Raw genomic sequence first — 18,709 nt, 5'->3', positions numbered from 1 at the left:
GTTATGTGTTACTCATTTCCCCTCCCCCCCCGGGCCCAATTACTGCCTTTACTTCGCTTTGCTACTGAACAAGGTTTTTAGCCAAAGTTTTCCACTTTCTTGGCTGTGTTATTGTGGAGTTTTAGCTATCTAATACTTTTAAAGAACTCCCAAGTTTCATTCCCATTTTTCTGTCTAAATTTAACCTTCCAAGTAGTTTTATTGATATGTTGCCTCAACTTTGGGGAATTAGCCCCTTTGAAGCACTGTCTATACATATTACTGGTTGGGAACTGTTCTCCATTTTTCCATTTGAATGTAATCAGTTCATTTGTTTATTTTGTTCTCCTTATCATATGACCCCTTCTTTGTCTCTTTTCTAAACTGAACAGTCCCAGACTTTTCAGTCTGTCCACATCTGGCACCATCCCCATTCTCATAACCTGTCTCAGAAATCCCCTTTCTGTGTGCTATATCCTTTAAGAGACTGAGTGACAACAACCGAGAACATGTCCAGAGCAGGTTATTCTCCATCCCATTCCTTAGGCATACGAACATTGTCTTTGTTTGGCCACTGCTAGGAATGAGCAAGTGTTTCTGTGAAGTTGCTATCAGTGATGCCCGGGTCTTCTCCCTGAACTGTGCTCTAGCTGGGATCTATCCCCTGGCACATGTCTTTGCAAAAAAATTCATTTTTTTTTCCACTCTCAGATGTTGAGCAACTGGGTGAATGGGGAACTTTCTACAGCATGGACACTCTAGCCTGGCTTTCATTGCGTTAAGAAACAATGATGGATAACCAGTATCCACACTTGTGTTTCCTGCTGGTGCCTATTAACATTTCCTGCACCGTGATGTGCAGGAATTATTGCTGCATGGAGCACCATGAAGTATGGAATTGGCATTAGTATGGCCAGTTGTTCAGAATTAATTCCTCTGAAGAATGAAAATACCAGTTTTCAGTGTTTGACGGGCAACCAATCTGCTTTACCCATGAGAACAGCCCCCAGTAGTGCATGTAGTGTCTCATATTAACACTGTCCCTCCATTCAGGTGTTTGTCCTGCGATCATCACGCTAGACCCTGGGCACATACAGGAAGTTGGGGGAAAATATGGTATATACAGGAGACACCATTCTGCCTCAGAGTTAGAAACCTTCTCCCCTATCCCATGTCAGATTCCAACATAACTGACTTCATCAACCCCTCCAACTTTATCCTGCTGGGCATTCCTGGCCTGGAGGCTGCCCATATCTGGATCTCCATCCCCTTCTGCACCATCTACGCCATAGCCATCTTGGGGAACTTCTGTGATGCAGTAGGGACTGTCTGTGTGGGGAGTGGGAGAGCAGGGGAGGACTTTAGGAGATGGACGATGCCAGAGCCTGTAACCTGAGCTAGGTAAGGGAGAGGAAAGGTCAACACCTTTGCCCGGGAAGGGGACAAAGGAAGGGAGTGGCAGGAGGGAAGCAGTTGGAGTTTGGGCTTGGGGCTGTGTGGGCGGAATTCAGGGTATCCTAGCTAGGATCCAAGCACCCTGAAAGCCCAGAAGGACTCGGTGGAGGGGTCCTGACTGTGCCTGCAAGCTCTGCTTTAACCTGTGTTCCTGTTGTCCAATAAACCTTCTGTTTTACTGGCTGGCCGAGAGTCACTGTGGGTCCCAGGAAGAGGGGTGCAGGGCCGGACTCCCCCACACTCCGTGACAACTGGTGGCAGCGGTGGGATATACTGCACCCCGTGGACGGCGCTTCCTGCAGTAAGTGACTGGGGAGCAGTAAAACGAAGGGGTGGTTAACCCCTGGGAGTGTGTGCCCAGTGAGAAGGACTTTGCAGTAACAGGGTCCCCCGGGGGATTGCAGCGAGCGGTCCCAGGGGCGGAGGAGTCTGCAGCTCGACCCTGGCAGAGAGGTGGTGACCTCAAGAAGGGCTGGTGCACTAGGGATCCCCCTGGAAACCGTGGGGAGCGGCGAGCACCCCGGCCTGTGAGTGGTCAGCAGGAAGATGTATGCCAAGCGGCGCAAGTGTGACCTGCTAGAGCTGTGCAAGCAGAGGGGGCTGCACCCAGGGAGACGCACCAAGGACCAGCTGATTGCCCAGCTGGAGGAGGGAGACCGCATGAATGAACGGAGCCCTGTCTCTGAGGGAAGCAGCCGAGCAGATGCAGCGCAGGCACCAGTGTCTGTCCCCGCTGGGAGTGGTCAGCCGGCGGACGAGGGCTTCCCGAGACCCCCCCTTCCTAGGCGTAGAGGAAGGGCGGGGAGGAGCCCAGTGTATACCGAGGGCACCGTGACACCCCCGGCCAGCAGGGGATCTGCCCGGCGAAGCCCACCCCCCAGCAGGGGATCCTCCCGGCAACGCTCGGCATCCGTGGAGCGGATGCGGCTGGAATATGAAAGGGAGCTGAGACGGGAGGAGCTCGAGTTAAAGAGGCGAGAGCTGGAGGAGAAGGCGAAACAGCGTGAACATGAGGAGAACCAGCGTAAACATGAGGAGAACCAGCGTAAACATGAGGAGAACCAGCGTAAACATGAGGAGAACCAGCGCCAGCGTGAGTGGGAGGAGAAGGAGAACCAGCGTAAACATGAGCTGGACCTGGCCCGGCTGAGGAGCAGTGAGGCTCCGGCTGCGGTGAGTGAGGGGGGACCCAAGCCTACAAAGAGCTTTGATAAGCACTTGCTGCCCCGGCGTAAGGAGGGGGAGGACATAGATACCTTCCTGACGGCCTTTGAGAATGCCTGCGAGCTGCACAGGGTTGACCCTGCAGACAGGATTGCAGTTCTCACCCCCTTACTGGACTCCACAGCCGTGGAGGTGTACAGCCGACTGAAAGGGGCGGAGGCAGGGGACTATGAACTGTTCAAACAGGCCCTGCTCCGCGAGTTTGGGCTGACTCCTGAGATGTACCGGAAAAAGTTCCGGAGCCAGCGTAAAACCCGTGAGGTCACATACCTACAACTGGTCAACCGGGCGCAGGGGTATGCCCGCAAGTGGACAGCTGGGGCCCAAACTAAAGAGGACCTGCTTGACCTATTCATACTGGAGCACCTGTACGAGCAGTGCCCGTCCGACCTGAGGCTGTGGTTGATGGACCAGAAGCCGGAGAACCCGCAGCATGCAGGCCAGCTGGCCGACCAATTTGTGGACAGTCGGGCAGGGGATGGCAGGGAGGAGTCTCGAAGGAGCAGGCCTGCCTCAACGCAGAGAGAGAGTCAACATGGGACCTCCCAAAGGGGGCCTATGGAGAACCCCCCCAAAAGGGGAACATCCAGCGGCAGGTCCCTCCGACCCACTCAAGGGGACCCACGAGATATGGGCTGCTATCGCTGTGGCCAACGAGGTCACATACGGGCCCAGTGCCCCAAGCTCAGGGACAGACCAAGCGGACCCAACCCGCAGAGGGTGGACTGGGTAAAAACCCAATCGGAGGAGGGGCTACATTCCCAGGAAAGGGGGATTGGCAACATACCACCTATGGATGCTCCCGGTTCCGGGTTTTTGGTTTACCGGGTGGGCGCGGGGCTGCCCCTCCGGAAAGAGTGCATTGTTTCCCTGGAAGTGGATGGGAGGAAGGTCACTGGGTACTGGGACACGGGCGCAGAGGTGACGCTGGCCCGGCCCGAGGTGGTGGCCTCAGATCGGATGGTGCCCGACACCTACCTGACCCTGATGGGCGTGGGCGGGACCCCATTCAAGGTACCCGTGGCAAGGGTACACCTGAAATGGGGGGCCAAGGAGGGCCCCAAAGATGTGGGGGTACACCAATATTTGCCCACTGACGTGTTAATGGGAGGGGACCTTGAGGACTGGCCTAGTAACACCCAGAGTGCCCTGGTCGTGACTCGTAGTCAGAGTCGGCAAATGGCACTGCACCCCGAAAACGGGGAAGGTACTCGACCTGAGGTGCAGGACCCTAACTCAGGGAGCGGGGAACGCCCAGGGGCACGGTGCAGAGAGGCTGCGGCCTCAGACCCAGCCAGCAAGAGAGAGCCGGTCCCCATTTCTGTCCCAGCTGCTGAGTTCCAGGCCGAGTTGCAGAAAGATCCCTCCTTGCGGAAGCACAGGGACCGGGCTGACCTTAGTGCGGTACAGACCATGAGGAGAGGTTGCAAGGAGAGGTTCCTGTGGGAGAAGGGGTTCCTGTACCGAGAATGGGCTCCCCCAGGGGAAGTAGAGTCATGGGGGATCAGGAGGCAGCTGGTGGTTCCCCAGAAGTTCCGTCACAAGCTGTTGTACCTGGCCCATGACATCCCTCTCGCAGGGCACCAGGGAATCCGGCGCACCAGGCAGAGGATGCTACAGAACTTTTACTGGCCTGGGGTCTTTACCCATGTCCGACAGTACTGCCAATCCTGTGACCCCTGCCAGAGGGTGGGGAAGGCCCGGGACAAGGGGAAAGCGGCTTTGAGGCCTTTACCAATCATAGAAGAACCTTTCCAGAAGGTGGCCATGGACATAGTGGGACCTCTCAGCAAGATGACCCGGTCAGGGAAGAAATACATCCTGGTGGTGGTGGATTTTGCCACTCGCTACCCCGAGGCAGTGGCCTTGTCCTCTATCGAAGCAGACACAGTGGCAGATGCGCTGCTGACAATTTTCAGCCGGGTGGGGTTCCCCAAGGAGGTCTTAACGGACCAGGGGTCCAACTTCATGTCGGCCCTGCTCCGGTCCTTATGGCAGAAATGTGGGGTCCAGCACAACTGGGCCTCAGCGTATCACCCCCAGTCCAACGGGCTGGTAGAAAGGTTCAACGGGACGCTGAAGATGATGCTAAAAACATTTATGAACCAGCATCCGCAAGATTGGGACAAGTACTTACCTCACCTGCTGTTTGCGTACAGGGAGGTACCCCAGGAATCTACCGGGTTTTCACCTTTCGAACTGTTGTATGGAAGGCGGGTGAGGGGGCCCCTAGACCTGATGAGGGACGAATGGGAGGGGAAGGCCTCTCCCGAGGGAGAGTCAGTGGTGGAGTATGTCCTGACCTTCCGGGAAAGACTGGCCGAGCTCATGGGCCTGGCCAGGGAGAATCTGGCCCGAGCCCAGAGGAGGCAGAAGGTCTGGTATGACCGCACAGCACGAGCCCGTGCCTTCGCCACCGGGGATCAGGTGATGGTTCTTATCCCCGTGAGGAGAAACAAACTCCAGGCCGCCTGGGAAGGGCCCTTCAAGGTTATCAAGCAACTGAATGAGGTAAACTATGTGGTGGAGCTGTCAAACCGGGCACATCACCGTCGGGTGTACCATGTGAACATGATGAAACCATACTATGACAGGGGGAATGTGGTGTTGGCCGTGTGTGGACATTGGGAGGGGCAGGGAGATGACCCCTTAGTGGATCTATTCCCTGGGACAAAAGCTGGTTCCCCCCTGGAGGCGATTCCCCTCTCTGAGCAACTGACCCCGGGCCAGCACGCTGAGATCAGAGGGGTGCTGCATCTGTACCGACAGCTGTTTTCCAACCAGCCTGGACGCACTAATTTGACTGTCCACCGGGTGGAGACGGGGTCACACCCCCCTATAAGATGCTCCCCTTTTCGGGTCACTGGTAAAACTGCCCAGGATCTTGAAAGAGAGGTCAGGGACATGCTGGCTTTGGGGGTGATCCAGCCGTCTTCCAGCCCTTGGGCCTCGCCAGTAGTGCTGGTTCCCAAGAAGGATGGGTCAATCCGGTTCTGTGTGGACTATCGAAAGCTCAATGCCATCACCGTATCTGATGCCTACCCTATGCCCAGGCCTGACGAGCTCCTAGACAAGCTGGGAGGTGCACGGTACCTCACCACTATGGATCTTACCAAAGGCTACTGGCAAGTGCCGCTGGACGCAGATGCCAGGCTGAAATCGGCCTTTATCACCCCTCTGGGGCTCTATGAGTTTTTGACCCTGCCCTTCGGCCTCAAGGGAGCGCCGGCCACCTTCCAGCGCCTGGTGGATCAGCTACTGAGGGGGATGGAGAGTTTTGCCGTGGCGTATATTGACGACATCTGCGTCTTCAGCCAGACCTGGGAGGACCACGTGTCCCAGGTTAAACAAGTCCTGGACCGACTCCGAAAGGCTGGGTTAACAGTAAAGGCTGAGAAGTGCAAGGTGGGGATGGCTGAAGTATCTTACCTGGGCCATCGGGTGGGGAGCGGCTGCCTGAAGCCGGAACCAGCCAAGGTGGAGGTGATCAGAGACTGGCCTGCTCCCCAAACCAAAAAGCAGGTCCAGGCCTTTATTGGGATGGCGGGGTACTATCGAAGGTTCGTGCCCCACTTCAGTGCCATAGCCGGCCCCATCACTGAACTGTGCAAAAAGGGGAAGCCAGACAAGGTGATCTGGACTGAGCAGTGCCAGGAGGCTTTCCGGGCGCTGAAGGAGGCTCTGGTTAGCGACCCAGTTCTGGAAAACCCAGATTTTGACAAACCCTTTATGGTGTTCACCGATGCCTCAGACACGGGACTGGGGGCGGTGTTAATGCAGGAGGATGAAAAGGGGGAGAGACACCCTATCGTGTACCTGAGTAAGAAGCTGCTACCCCGGGAACAAAGCTACGCGGCCATCGAGAAGGAATGCCTGGCCATGGTGTGGGCCCTTAAGAAGCTAGAGCCATATCTCTTTGGGCGACACTTCACCGTGTACACCGACCACTCTCCCCTGACCTGGCTGCACCAGATGAAAGGAGCCAACGCCAAGCTCCTGAGGTGGAGCCTGCTCCTGCAGGACTATGACATGGACGTGGTCCATGTGAAGGGAAGTGCCAACCTGACAGCGGATGCGTTGTCCCGGAGAGGGGACCCTGAACTTCCCCAGGTCACTGGGCAGAGTGACCCCGCTCAGTTCAGTCTCGAAGGGGGGAGAGATGTGATGCAGTAGGGACTGTCTGTGTGGGGAGTGGGAGAGCAGGGGAGGACTTTAGGAGATGGACGATGCCAGAGCCTGTAACCTGAGCTAGGTAAGGGAGGGGAAAGGTCAACACCTTTGCCCGGGAAGGGGACAAAGGAAGGGAGTGGCTGGAGGGAAGCAGTTTGAGTTTGGGCTTGGGGCTGGATGGGCGGAATTCAGGGTATCCTAGCTAGGATCCAAGCACCCTGAAAGCCCAGAAGGACTCGATGGAGGGGTCCTGACTGTGCCTACAAGCTCTGCCGTAACCTGTGTTCCTGTTGTCCAATAAACCTTCTGTTTTACTGGCTGGCCGAGAGTCACTGTGGGTCCCAGGAAGAGGGGTGCAGGGCCGGACTCCCCCACACTCCGTGACAACTTCATTATCCTGCTCATCGTGAAGAGGGATCCAAGCCTGCATTGGCCCATGTACTATTTCCTCTGCATGCTGGCCATCACCGACCTGGTCCTGTCCACGTCCATCCTGCCCAAAACATTGAGCATCTTCTGGTTCAATTCCAGGGAGATCTATTTCAGTGTCTGCCTCACACAGATGTACTTCATTTACTGCTTCTCAGGGATAGCGTCTGGGATCTTTGTGGCCATGGCTTTTGATCGCTATGTGGCCATTTGTGATCCCCTGAGACATTCCACCATCCTGACAAACCATGTGGTGGCCAAGATTGGCCTGGCTGTGGTGCTGCGCGGTAGCATGCTTGTACTGCCCTATCCCTTCCTGGCGAGGCAGTGGCCATATTGCAGAACCAACATCATCCCCCACACATACTGTGAGCACATAGCCGTCGTGAAGCAAGCCTGCGCTGACATTCGTGTCAGTATTTACTACGGCCTCTTTTTGACAGTCTCTGTGGTGGGTCTGGATACGTTTTTTATCGCCATGTCCTATATCCAGATCCTCAGGGCCGTATTCAGCCTCCCCACAAAGGATGCCCAGCTCAAGACTTTTGGGACATGTATCTCCCACCTCTGTGCCATTTTATCCTTTTATGTCCCAGCTCTCTTCTCCTACCTCACACACAGGTTTGGCCACAATGTGCCCCTGCATTTTCACATTCTCATGGCCAACATGTACCTCCTGGTTCCCCCCATGCTAAACCCCATCATTTACGGGGTGAGAACCAAACAGATCCGGGACAGGCTGCTCTGGCTCTTTTCTCATAAAGGGACTGTGACGACGCGGTTCTGGCGGGACCCAACTGAGAGTGCCAATTCAGGACCAATTGCTTAAACAGAGCAGTCACAGCCCTAGGCTGGGGTTTTTCCACCTCTAAGGTAAACCAAACCAGCCAGACAAAGAAGACTTCGGTTTTACCCCACTGGCTAACCACAAGTCACACAAGCAATTTCCTTAGACACTAAAGTCTCCCAGTATCACCACCAGTGCCGCTCGTCCGGGGAATGAATAGTTATGAAAACCAACACCCCAATAAAAGAATACGGTTCTCTCGATTCCAAAGAATCAAGCCCCAGACGCAGGTCAATATACACATCAGGTCTGACCCACAAATCACGCTGTTACCAATCCTTTAGAATCTAAAATCCAAACGTTCATTCATAAAAGGAAAGAAATATAGATGAATGTTAGAATGAGTTAAATGCAATCAATTACACACATATTGGCAAAGTTCTAGTTTCAGGCTTCTAGCAATGATGGAATAAACTACAGGTTCAAATCAAGTATCTAGAGTACAACCACCATTTGGATGGGGCATTCAGTCCTTTCTTCAGAGCTTCAGTTTCCAGCAAGGTTCCTTCAGTAGTAAGAAACAGACCAAACCAGATAGTCTCTACGTAAAAGAATAAATGGACACAAATCTGACATCAGGAATCATAACATTCAAAAACCAGTAGGAGAACACTTCAAACCTCTCTGGCCACTCAGACTGGGAGTGGATGTGTCATTACAAAAACTAAGTTCCCCATACTAATTTCCCTACTGTTACTCACACCTTCTTGTCAACTGTTTGAAGGAGGCCACCCTCACTACCACAACAAAAGTGATTTTTCCTCCCTTGATACTCTACCATTGAGAATAGCCTGCTTCCACTTTAATTGAATTATCCTATTAGCACTGATCCCCTACTTGGTAAGGCAACTCCCATCTTTTCATCTACTGTGTATATATATCTGCTAATGTATTTTCCACTCCAGGCACCTGATGAAGTGGGTTTTAGCACATGAAAGCTTATGCCCAAACAAATCTGTTAATCTCAAAGGTGACACAAGGACTCCTGTAATTTTTGCTGATACAGACTAACACGGATACCATTCTGAACCTGTTATCTGTGAATTTTTAACCTGAATAGACAAGTCTGAGTTTAGTCCCACCACAATATTTTGATCCACTGTAACCATTTGTGTCTCTTGTGGCAAACCTGCCTGTGACTCAGTTTGAACTGCAGGATTCAAGTAGAAGTAGAGGATTACTGTGGGTGCGAGTGGCATTTTTATTGTGTCTGGCACTGAGCTCTTTCGTGTTGGCTTTCTTGCGCAATTACTGTTAATGGTTCTGGTACGTGTGGAAAGATATTTCTTTTGAATGCCACTATAGCTGATTCGCATGGTAATATTTATCTGCTTTTTTGTTGCTTTGTACAATTTTAATTTTATACACATTGGCACTTAACCTGTCCACAGTAGTATATAGCCCATCGTATGGGTTACATCAACTGTGCTCTGGTACAGCATAAGATACAAGCATAAATTGGTTTCCAAACTCCTAAGCATTTTTTTTCTTTCATTTTTGTCAAAATAAGCTTTTGCCTTTTGTTTGGATTTTTCCAATTTCGCAGCTACCTGCAAGTGGACCTGATTCAGATGTTTCTGTAATGCTTGCAGACGAGTTTCAAGCTTTACTTCCTTTAGCTGTGTGTCACTGGCATGATATAAAAGATGCTCTGGCACGTGCATAGTTTGTTTAGTTATAACTTCACCGGGTGTATGATTTGTGGAGACAGCTGGAGTTTCCCTGAATGCCATTAAAATGAGAGGAAGCAGGGTGTCCCAATTGCATCCATTAGCATCTACCAGTTTTACCAGCATATGTTTAATGGTACGATATTTTCACTCTACCATCCCTGATGATTCAGGTCTGTATGGAATATGCAATTTTTCTTGCATTCCTAAGAATTGCAGGCATTTTGGAACACCTGTCCAGTAAAGTGTGCTCCTCTGTATGACTCTTCCCTAACAGGAAATTCTTATCGATAAAATACTTTTTCAATTAGAACCTCTGCTGTGGCTACAGCGTATTTGCTTTTAAAGAAAATGCTACCACTCGTTTAGAGAACGGATTAATGACAACCAGAAGGTATTGGTTTTCCCTTGGAGTTTTGGTAAAGGTCCAAAAAATCAACTCGCAGAGCCTGCCATGGACCTTCATATATCTGGGATCTTAAAGGCACATTTGTTTTTGTGGAGGTAGGATTATTCTGTGCACAAACCAAACAATTTTTACAGTACCGGTGTACATTTGCCTTCATGCATGACCACCAACCTATTAGGATGAGGCACTGCATGGTTTTTCCCACTTCTCGATGACCTCCTGATGCTATGTCATGTAACAGATAGATCAGTTCCCTTCTTTGCATGCTTGTTTCTCCAAATTCAAGCAACTCCTTTTTCCAAGAGTTCATAGAGTGGCCCTGCGATGTGAGTAAAGTTATGGATGAAGTCTCGATATTATTCTGCTGAACCTAAGGAAGAAGGTAAAGAGGTTATGTTCGTGGGCATGGATAGTTCTTGAATCGAATCCACCTTTTGTTGTGCAGGTGATCGACCTCCTTGAGACAACGTGATACCCAGAACGGAAACTTCTGGGACCATTAGTCAGACCTTTGTTGGATTGCACTTTAATCTTCCATCCTTTATGATTTGAAAAAAATCAGTTAGACACTCCAGGTGTTTCTCTTGAGTTTCTATTGCTAAACAAATGTCAGCTACATATTGAAATTGAAGGATCAATATTTCACACTGTGTAGAGTCAAGCACACAAGTTTATTATGCACAGCACTGGTGGAGTGTCACTTTGTTTGTTAGGCTTAGAGACACTACAGAACAATTAATTACAATAGAATATATAGGGTGCTCATTGGGCGGAGAGAAGCAACAGGAATGGGTTTTCCCAAGCCTTTCGATAGGTTCTAGCAGCAAGAGAAGATAAGCACAATAAGCCAATGGTCTGAAAGATTACATAATGGTTCTGTCCAAGGCTTAAATTAACATATTGCTGACATACAGGTAATTACCCCCAAACTATGTATATTAAAGTGTATAGGTTAAATCCTAATTTGGGGTTCCAGGGGAATGAGGTAGCACAGTTGACCAGCTGGTACATTCCTGGAGATTTAAAGCAAAAGGCAGTAATTAGTACTTAAAATTAACGATTGTTTATAAATTTACCCTTACATTTGTGTGGGTTGGGATTGGCATATATCTGTGAGGGGAGGGTGTCATAACTCATGTCTATAATATTGGGACTCTCACTGAACTCTGTCTGGGATCTGAGGGGTATTGTACCACTATCTCTTTCCTGTATTAGGGAGTAACCATGAAGCCTTTCCCAGCACTTCATGGGTCTATAACTCGCGATAAGGACACCAATTACTAACTCAGCTCACTAATTGAAACTGTGAAAGTAGAATGAATTATATAGTAAGAATAGAAAGGATTAAAGAAATGTTGTCTGTATCTTTAAGCAAAGTTGTTGGAATGTTGCAACCAGGTGTCAGGAATACAGACATTAACATAGAACAATTGCACCGTTTAAGGGCAATTGGTGAAGCATTAGCCTTAGATCGATAACAGTTAGGATATACATGCTGTGCCCCAGGTGAATTTTCCTGTTTTGCTTTCTTTGTCCCTTTGTCTAATTCCCGCTCTTTTATCTGTATAAATAAGACTGTTTGGGCCTTGCATGGCCACTCACATATTCTGAATGTTATTGGCGGAGCGCTGCGCTAATAAACAGAGTGGTCTGACAAATTGTGATTCCTGATTCTAACTTTGACAATTTGGAGGTTCCACCGAGATGGCAACCGTCTTCACTGGGGCTGTGTGATTCCTGACTGTTTTTGTAGGATGACCATGGCAGCCGGCACCTGGGCATTTGGCCCAACCGGTTCCCCCACTAGAGCAGAAAGGCGCACAGCCACAGTGAGGTCTACGCCATCGAACCTGTCAGTTCCCACTCTGTTCTGGTAGGGATCCCGGGATCTGACATCAGGAATCTGGTCAGGTAATTATTTCTGTGTTTTGTCCGGACTGAGGACTGTCCTGTCTCTGTGTCTATCTGTCTCATAGACTCATAGACTCATAGGTCAGAAGGGACCAATCTGATCATCTAGTCTGACCTCCTGCACAAGGCAGGCCACAGAACCCCACCCATCCAATTTTATAACAACCCCTATCCCAGGACCGAGTTATTGAAATCCTCAAAAATGGTTTGAAGACCTCAAGCTGCAGGGAAACCACCAGCAAGCGACCCGTGCCCCACGCTGCAGGGGAAGGCGAAAAACCTCCAGGGCACCTGCCAATCCGCCCTGGAGGAAAATTCCTTCCCGACCCCAAATATGGCAATCAGCTAAACCCTGAGCATGTGGGCAAGAGTCACCAGCCAGCACCCAAGAAGGAATTCTCCGCAGCAACTCAGTACCCATCGCATCCAACATCTCCCCGCAGACCATTGAGCAGACCTGTGTGGTGGTAATTCAAGATCAATTGCCCAAATTAACGATCCTATCATAACATCCCCTCCATATACTTATCAAGCTTTGTCTTAAAGCCAGGAAAGTCTTTTGCCCCCACTACTTCCCTCGGAAGGCTATTCCAGAACTTCACTCCCCTAATGGTCAGAAACCTTCGTCTAATTTCAAGTCTAAACTTCCTAATATCCAGTTTATACCCATTCGTCCTCGTGCCTACATTAGTACTAAACTTAAATAATTCCTCTCCCTCCCTAACGTTAACCCCCTTGATATATTTATATAGGGCGAGCATATCCCCCCTCAGCCTTCTTTTGGCCAGGCTAAACAAGCCAAGCTCTTTGAGTCTCCTTTCATAAGGCAGTTTTTCCATTCCTCGGATCATCCTCGTAGCCCGTCTCTGAACCTGTTCCAGTTTGAATTCATCCTTCTTGAACATGGGACACCAGAACTGCACACAGTATTCCAGATGGGGTCTCACCAACGCCGTATACAACGGTACTAACACATGCTTATCCTTGCAGGAAATACCCCGCCTGATGCATCCCAAAATCGCATTTGCTTTTTTAACAGCTGTATCACATTGGCGACTCATAGTCATCCTGCTATCAACCAGTACCCCAAGGTCCTTCTCTTCCTCCGTCGCTTCCAACTGATGCGCCCCCAACGTATATCCAAAATTCTTATTATTAATTCCTAAATGCATGACCTTGCACTTTTCACTATGGTATTTCATCCTATTTCTATTACTCCAGTTTACAAGGTGGTTCAGATCTTCCTGAATAGTATCCCTGTCCTTCTCCATGTTAGCAATACCCCCCAGCTTCGTGTCATCCGCAAACTTTATTAGCACATTCCCGCTCTTTGTGCCAAGGTCAGTAATAAAAAGGTTAAATAAGATCGGTCCCAAAACCGATCCTTGAGGGACTCCACTAGTAACCTCCTTCCAGTCCGACAGTTCACCTTTCAATACGACCCTCTGGAGTCTCCCCTTTAACCAGTTCCTTATCCACCTTACAACTTTCATATTCACTCCCAGCTTTTCCAATTTAACCAACAGCTCCGTGTGCGGAACCGTGTCGAACGCCTTACTGAAATCTAGGTAAATTATATCTACCGCATTTCCTTTATCTAAGTAATCCGTCACCTTCTCAAAGAAGGAGATCAGATTGGTTTGGCACGATCTACCTTTAGTGAATCCGTGTTGCAATTCGTCACAATTACCATTGACCTCTATGTCCTTAACTACTTTCTCCCTTAAAATTTTTTCCAAGACCTTACATACTACAGACGTCAAGCTAACAGGCCTATAATTACCCGGATCACTCTTATTCCCTTTCTTTAAAATAGGAACTACATTAGCAATCCTCCAGTCATACGGCACAACCCCCGAGTTTATCGATTGCTTAAAAATTCTCGCTAACGGGCTCGCAATTTCACGCGCCAGTTCCTTTAATATCCTCGGGTGGAGATTGTCCGGGCCCTCCGACTTCGTCCCATCGAGCTGTTCAAGTACGGCCTCTACCTCAGTTGCAGTAATATCCACTTCCATATCCACATTCCCGTTTATCATCCCTCCATCATCGCAAGGTTCCTCACTAGTCTTATTAAAAACTGAGGCAAAGTACTTGTTTAGATGTTGGGCCATGCCTAGGTTATCCTTAACCTCCATTCCATCCACAGTGTATAGCGGCCCCACTTCTTCTTTCTTTGTTTTCTTCTTATTTATGTGGCTGTAGAACCTTTTACTATTGGTTTTGATTCCCTTTGCAAGTTCCAGTTCAATGTGGCTTTTAGCCTTCCTCACTTTATCCCTACATGTTCTGACCTCAGCAAGGCAGATTTCTTTACTGATCCTGCCTTCCTTCCACTCCCTGTAAGCTTTCTTTTTGTCTAATCCCCTCTCTGAGTTGCTTGCTCATCCAGTTTGGCCTACAACTCCTGCCCATGGTTCTTTTTCCCTTTCTCGGGATGCAGGCTTCCGACAGTCTCCGCAGCTGTGACTTAAAGTAATTCCAGGCCTCCTCCACATTTAAATCCACTAATTCCTCCGTCCAGTCCACTTCCCTAACTAATTTCCTTAACTCTTTAAAATTAGCCCTCGAGAAGTCAAAAACCCTAATCGCAGATCTACATTTGTTTATCCTTCCATCTAGTTTGAACTGAATCAGCTCATGATCACTCGAACCAAGGTTGTCCCCTACCACCATTTCTTCTACGAGGTCCTCACTGCTCACCAACACCAAGTCTAAAATGGCATCCTCTCTCGTAGGTGCTTCAACTACCTGATGAAGAAATCCATCCGCTATCACATCCAGAAAAATCTGACCCCTATTATTCGTGCAAGTACTCGTCCTCCAGTCTATATCCGGGAAGTTGAAGTCCCCCATAATCACACATTTCCCCTTTGTGTTTACTTCATTAAAGAGGTCTCTATCCATATCCCAATCCGATCCCGGCGGTCTGTAGCACACCCCAAGCACTATCTCAGGGGAAGCTCTAGTTGCTTTTTTACCCAGCGTGATTTTTGCCCAGACGGACTCTGTCTTATCCATTCCATCGCATCTTATTTCGCTACATTTAATTTCATCATTGATGTACAAGGCTACTCCCCCACCTTTGCCTTTCTTCCTGTCTTTTCTGAACAGCACATAGCCTTCAATACCCGTGCTCCAGCCATGAGTACTATTCCACCAGGTTTCGGTAATCCCTATAATATCTGGCTTCACTTCCCGCACGAGTAACTCCAGTTCCTCCATCTTGTTACCTAGGCTCCTCGCATTAGTGTACAAACCTTTTAATTTCCTCTTGTGGAGTGTTTGAGTCTGGGTGCCGTCTCTGTCTGGGGATCGGCCAACCAAGGGGTTCCTGTCCCCGCGGTCTGAGTGAGTGAAATCTACACAATCGCAGCCGCAGCGCACTTTGGGTAAAACCCCTGGTGTGAAAGCAAAGGCGATTGAGGCAGTAGCCTGTGGGCTCCTTTTGTGTGTTGCACTGGGCATCGCTCTGACGAACCTGAATTTCCTTCTTGTGTGATTGGTGTGTGAAGTCCTCCTGTATGGGTAACCAGACGTCTAAGTCAGGACAGTTCTCTAAATGAACGTCGGCTCACATTATGTATTTAGGATGGGTCCAGACTCCTGTAAAAAGGGTCCAGACTGCTGTAAATTTCTGGGAAAATGGTCTAGGCTAACTCAGGGGGATGCCAAAACTCAGTGGCCACTGTTAAAATCTTGGAACAAAGACTGAGTGGACGTCTTAAAGGACAAACTCGGCCAACCTAAAACTAAATTGGCTAAAGGAGAGGTTAATTGTTTCATGCAGTGGTGGAAAGAAGCAAATCGTAGGTGAACAAAATCAAAACTGGCCTCTCTCAATTATTCAAATAATAAGTTAAAAGCTTTATTAAAAGCCTCCTCTCCCACCACCAGACCGAGCGCTCCCCTTTACCCCGTTCTCCAAACCCTGGATCGATCAAACCCCCTTCATACTCCCATCTCATTGTAAAAAGGACAAAATGCTCCTTGTTCTGCTCCCCTTTGTCTGCCTCAGAAACCGATTCGTTAGTGTTCCACTACCAATTCCGCAAGGAGGGTGGGCTCCTCAACTAGCCCCCAGCCTTCCTGGTCCCTTTCCTTGAACATTTCTTTCAAAATTGTGAAGTGACTACAATATCACTCACAAACGGTTCATTGGAAAAAAAAGCAGGATCGGGCCCAGAAAAGCAGGCAAGCAACAGATAAAGAAACAGGTTGGAAGCCCTAAGGGCATAGTGTCAAGAGTAAGAAAAGCAGTAAGTGCAGACATGAATCCCTGGAACAATACTTAAAATGGTGAAATCGGAGGTGATAAAGGTGTCATTTTGGGACAAAAACAAGTGATTTAAGGGAAGAGAGTGAAAAGTTAACTCTACAGAGGCTCTAGAGAGTTAAGCAGTTAAACTTTGTGGAAAATGTTAAAAAGGACCATGTTAAAGAGAGAATTCTTGGTTTCTTTGCAGCCATTCTGAAGGGAAAATGGGCCCTTTTCCAGAAGAATGCCTGTAAATCATCCAAATATATATACAGCTATGTAAAAACAAAGTAGTGTAAAGAAATGTTAAGAAAAAAAAGTGTATGTATCTGTTTGTCTGTGAAAATATGTAAAGTTCTAAGAATCTAAACCAACACATCTGGTTTGTAAAACTCCTGTTTTGTAGGTGTAAAATAAATTAATTTTGTTTTTGTTTTTAATGCCACTAAAAATTCATTTGACTCTTTAATTCAAAGTTGCAAAACTGACAGACCTTTCTGCAAGACACAGGCAATTAGTGTTGTTTGGCTTTGGGATTTAGCCTTTAACCCTTAAGGGGTAACTTCATTCTTTACAAAAATTAAAACGTTTTTAAATAAAGACCAAGTCATGGCTGCAATAGGGCAGTCAAAATCAGGAGAATAGGTAAAGATTCTGGAGTCTGTTTGTTTGTTTGGTTTGGTTTTTTTTGTAACAATAGCAGATAAAAGCTGTAGTGAAAGAATAAGAAATTAACAGTGATCCTCTAAAGCAACAGCAGAGGTGAGGTGCACAAAACAAAAAGAAGCAATGTTAAAAACACTGAGCCTTAAAATGGCTCTGTGGAATCAGACTGTCACTTTGATAAGAATACATAAAAACTCTGTAAAAACAAAAGAAACAAACAGTTACACCTTATGTAAAAATTGATATGGTTAAAGTTTTTTAAAAGTTATAGTATACAAGGAATGTGCATTTTCCCTCAGACATGTGCAGTGTATATTGTAAAAAGGGGTAAAAGAAATGCAAATAAAACATGCTGCTGAATTAAAATCCTATTAGGGCTCCAAAAAGAGCTGCAATAGGCTGTTTTTTTCTTTTTCAGATCCCTGTGTGTTAAGACAGAGTCTCTGAGCTCTGCTGATGGCTTTGAATCCAAAAGCCAAGCCTGTGTTGATGCAAATTACCTAACTGATAAAAAAAGGTGAGAACTGCCAGCACAAAAGAAGCTGCAAATAAATAACATACCTGGTCAGCAAACAAATTGCTTACATAAAAGGCATGGTATAACAAGATACCTTTAATAGATTTGATGCTAATGTTATTGTTAATATTAAACATTGAAATAAATTTAATGTTAGTAAGTATCCCTGTAACAAGTTAAAGTCTATGATTTTTGAAAAAATCCTTTAAAGTAATATGGTAATGATGCTTCTCAGCTATTATCTGTGAATAAACTTAAAGTTTAACACAGCAGGAAAAACATTACAAACCTGGTCTGCTATATAAGAGGAAAAACTAGAGGTACACCACCTCATAAACTTAATAACTAAACAGTGGAATAATTTCCGCATAACCCTTAAAAAGTAGAAGCCATTGAAACCTGGCCTGCCTATAGAACAAAAAAAAAAAACAAAAAAAAAACAGGAAAAATATGGGGTAATTCCTCCATTTTGTCTGCAATCAGCAAGGGTATTTGTAAAAGAAAGAAATCTTTTAAGTAGTAATCAATGCCACCCCAAAAGGGATAGAAAAATATTTTTGTCTTTCAGATAATCCAAAGTACTGTATAATGGGCTATGTATATGTGTTAATTCTTGGGGAAAAGTGTTTAAAAAGTGTTAGCAACCTACTGGACCATTCACATTATACACACAAATGGGGACATGTTAAGAATTGCTACTACAGAAAAACATCATAGCTTACCATTGGTATAACATATTTTCTGGATGGTTTCCCGCAACTACTGGCATACTAATGTTACTACCCCAATTGTGTTTTTGGTTTTAAATTGTATGTCTGTAATTGAAATGTTTACAATGTGCTGGTGGATAAAACAAATGTGTGCAAAGCTAAAGCCACAGGCCCAAATCATCTCCCAGTATTTTCTATTACATGGACTAAATAAGAAGTGACACTGGTGATTAATAATCTTAGTATCAAAAGGGGGATATGTAGGAGCAGGATTTTATAATGTCCCATAAGAATTACAGTATAATTTGATTTCATCCTGCTAGCCACTTTTTTTAAATAGCAGAAATAAATAACCCTCTGGAACTATAAAATTCTGTTTTCCCATATGCATTACAAATTGGGCCCCCTCTAACTCTTTGTTTTAAGATTTAGGTAGTAAGAGACAGGATTCTCTATTGTGTCTA

At 47.4% G+C, this 18,709-nt stretch overlaps 1 protein-coding gene across 1 annotated transcript in view; it reads left to right on the top strand.

Annotated features, from left to right (window-relative positions):
- Positions 1-1,150: 1,150 nt before the first annotated feature.
- The window catches only part of LOC127046241 (olfactory receptor 52R1-like), a 33,121-nt gene continuing 15,562 nt past the window's right edge, over positions 1,151-18,709 (top strand). The window contains exons 1-2 of the mRNA XM_050943034.1: positions 1,151-1,281; positions 7,213-8,113. Of these exons, the coding sequence (XP_050798991.1) occupies positions 1,151-1,281; positions 7,213-8,086 (1,005 nt within the window). The 3' untranslated portion in view covers positions 8,087-8,113. The remainder of the gene's footprint in view (positions 1,282-7,212; positions 8,114-18,709) is intronic.

Source organism: Gopherus flavomarginatus, chromosome 1 (genome assembly GCF_025201925.1).
Source record: "Gopherus flavomarginatus isolate rGopFla2 chromosome 1, rGopFla2.mat.asm, whole genome shotgun sequence".
Taxonomy (NCBI): Eukaryota; Metazoa; Chordata; order Testudines; family Testudinidae; genus Gopherus; species Gopherus flavomarginatus.
Note: the sequence above shows the minus strand (reverse complement) of the source record. Positions and strands in the feature narration are given on the sequence as shown.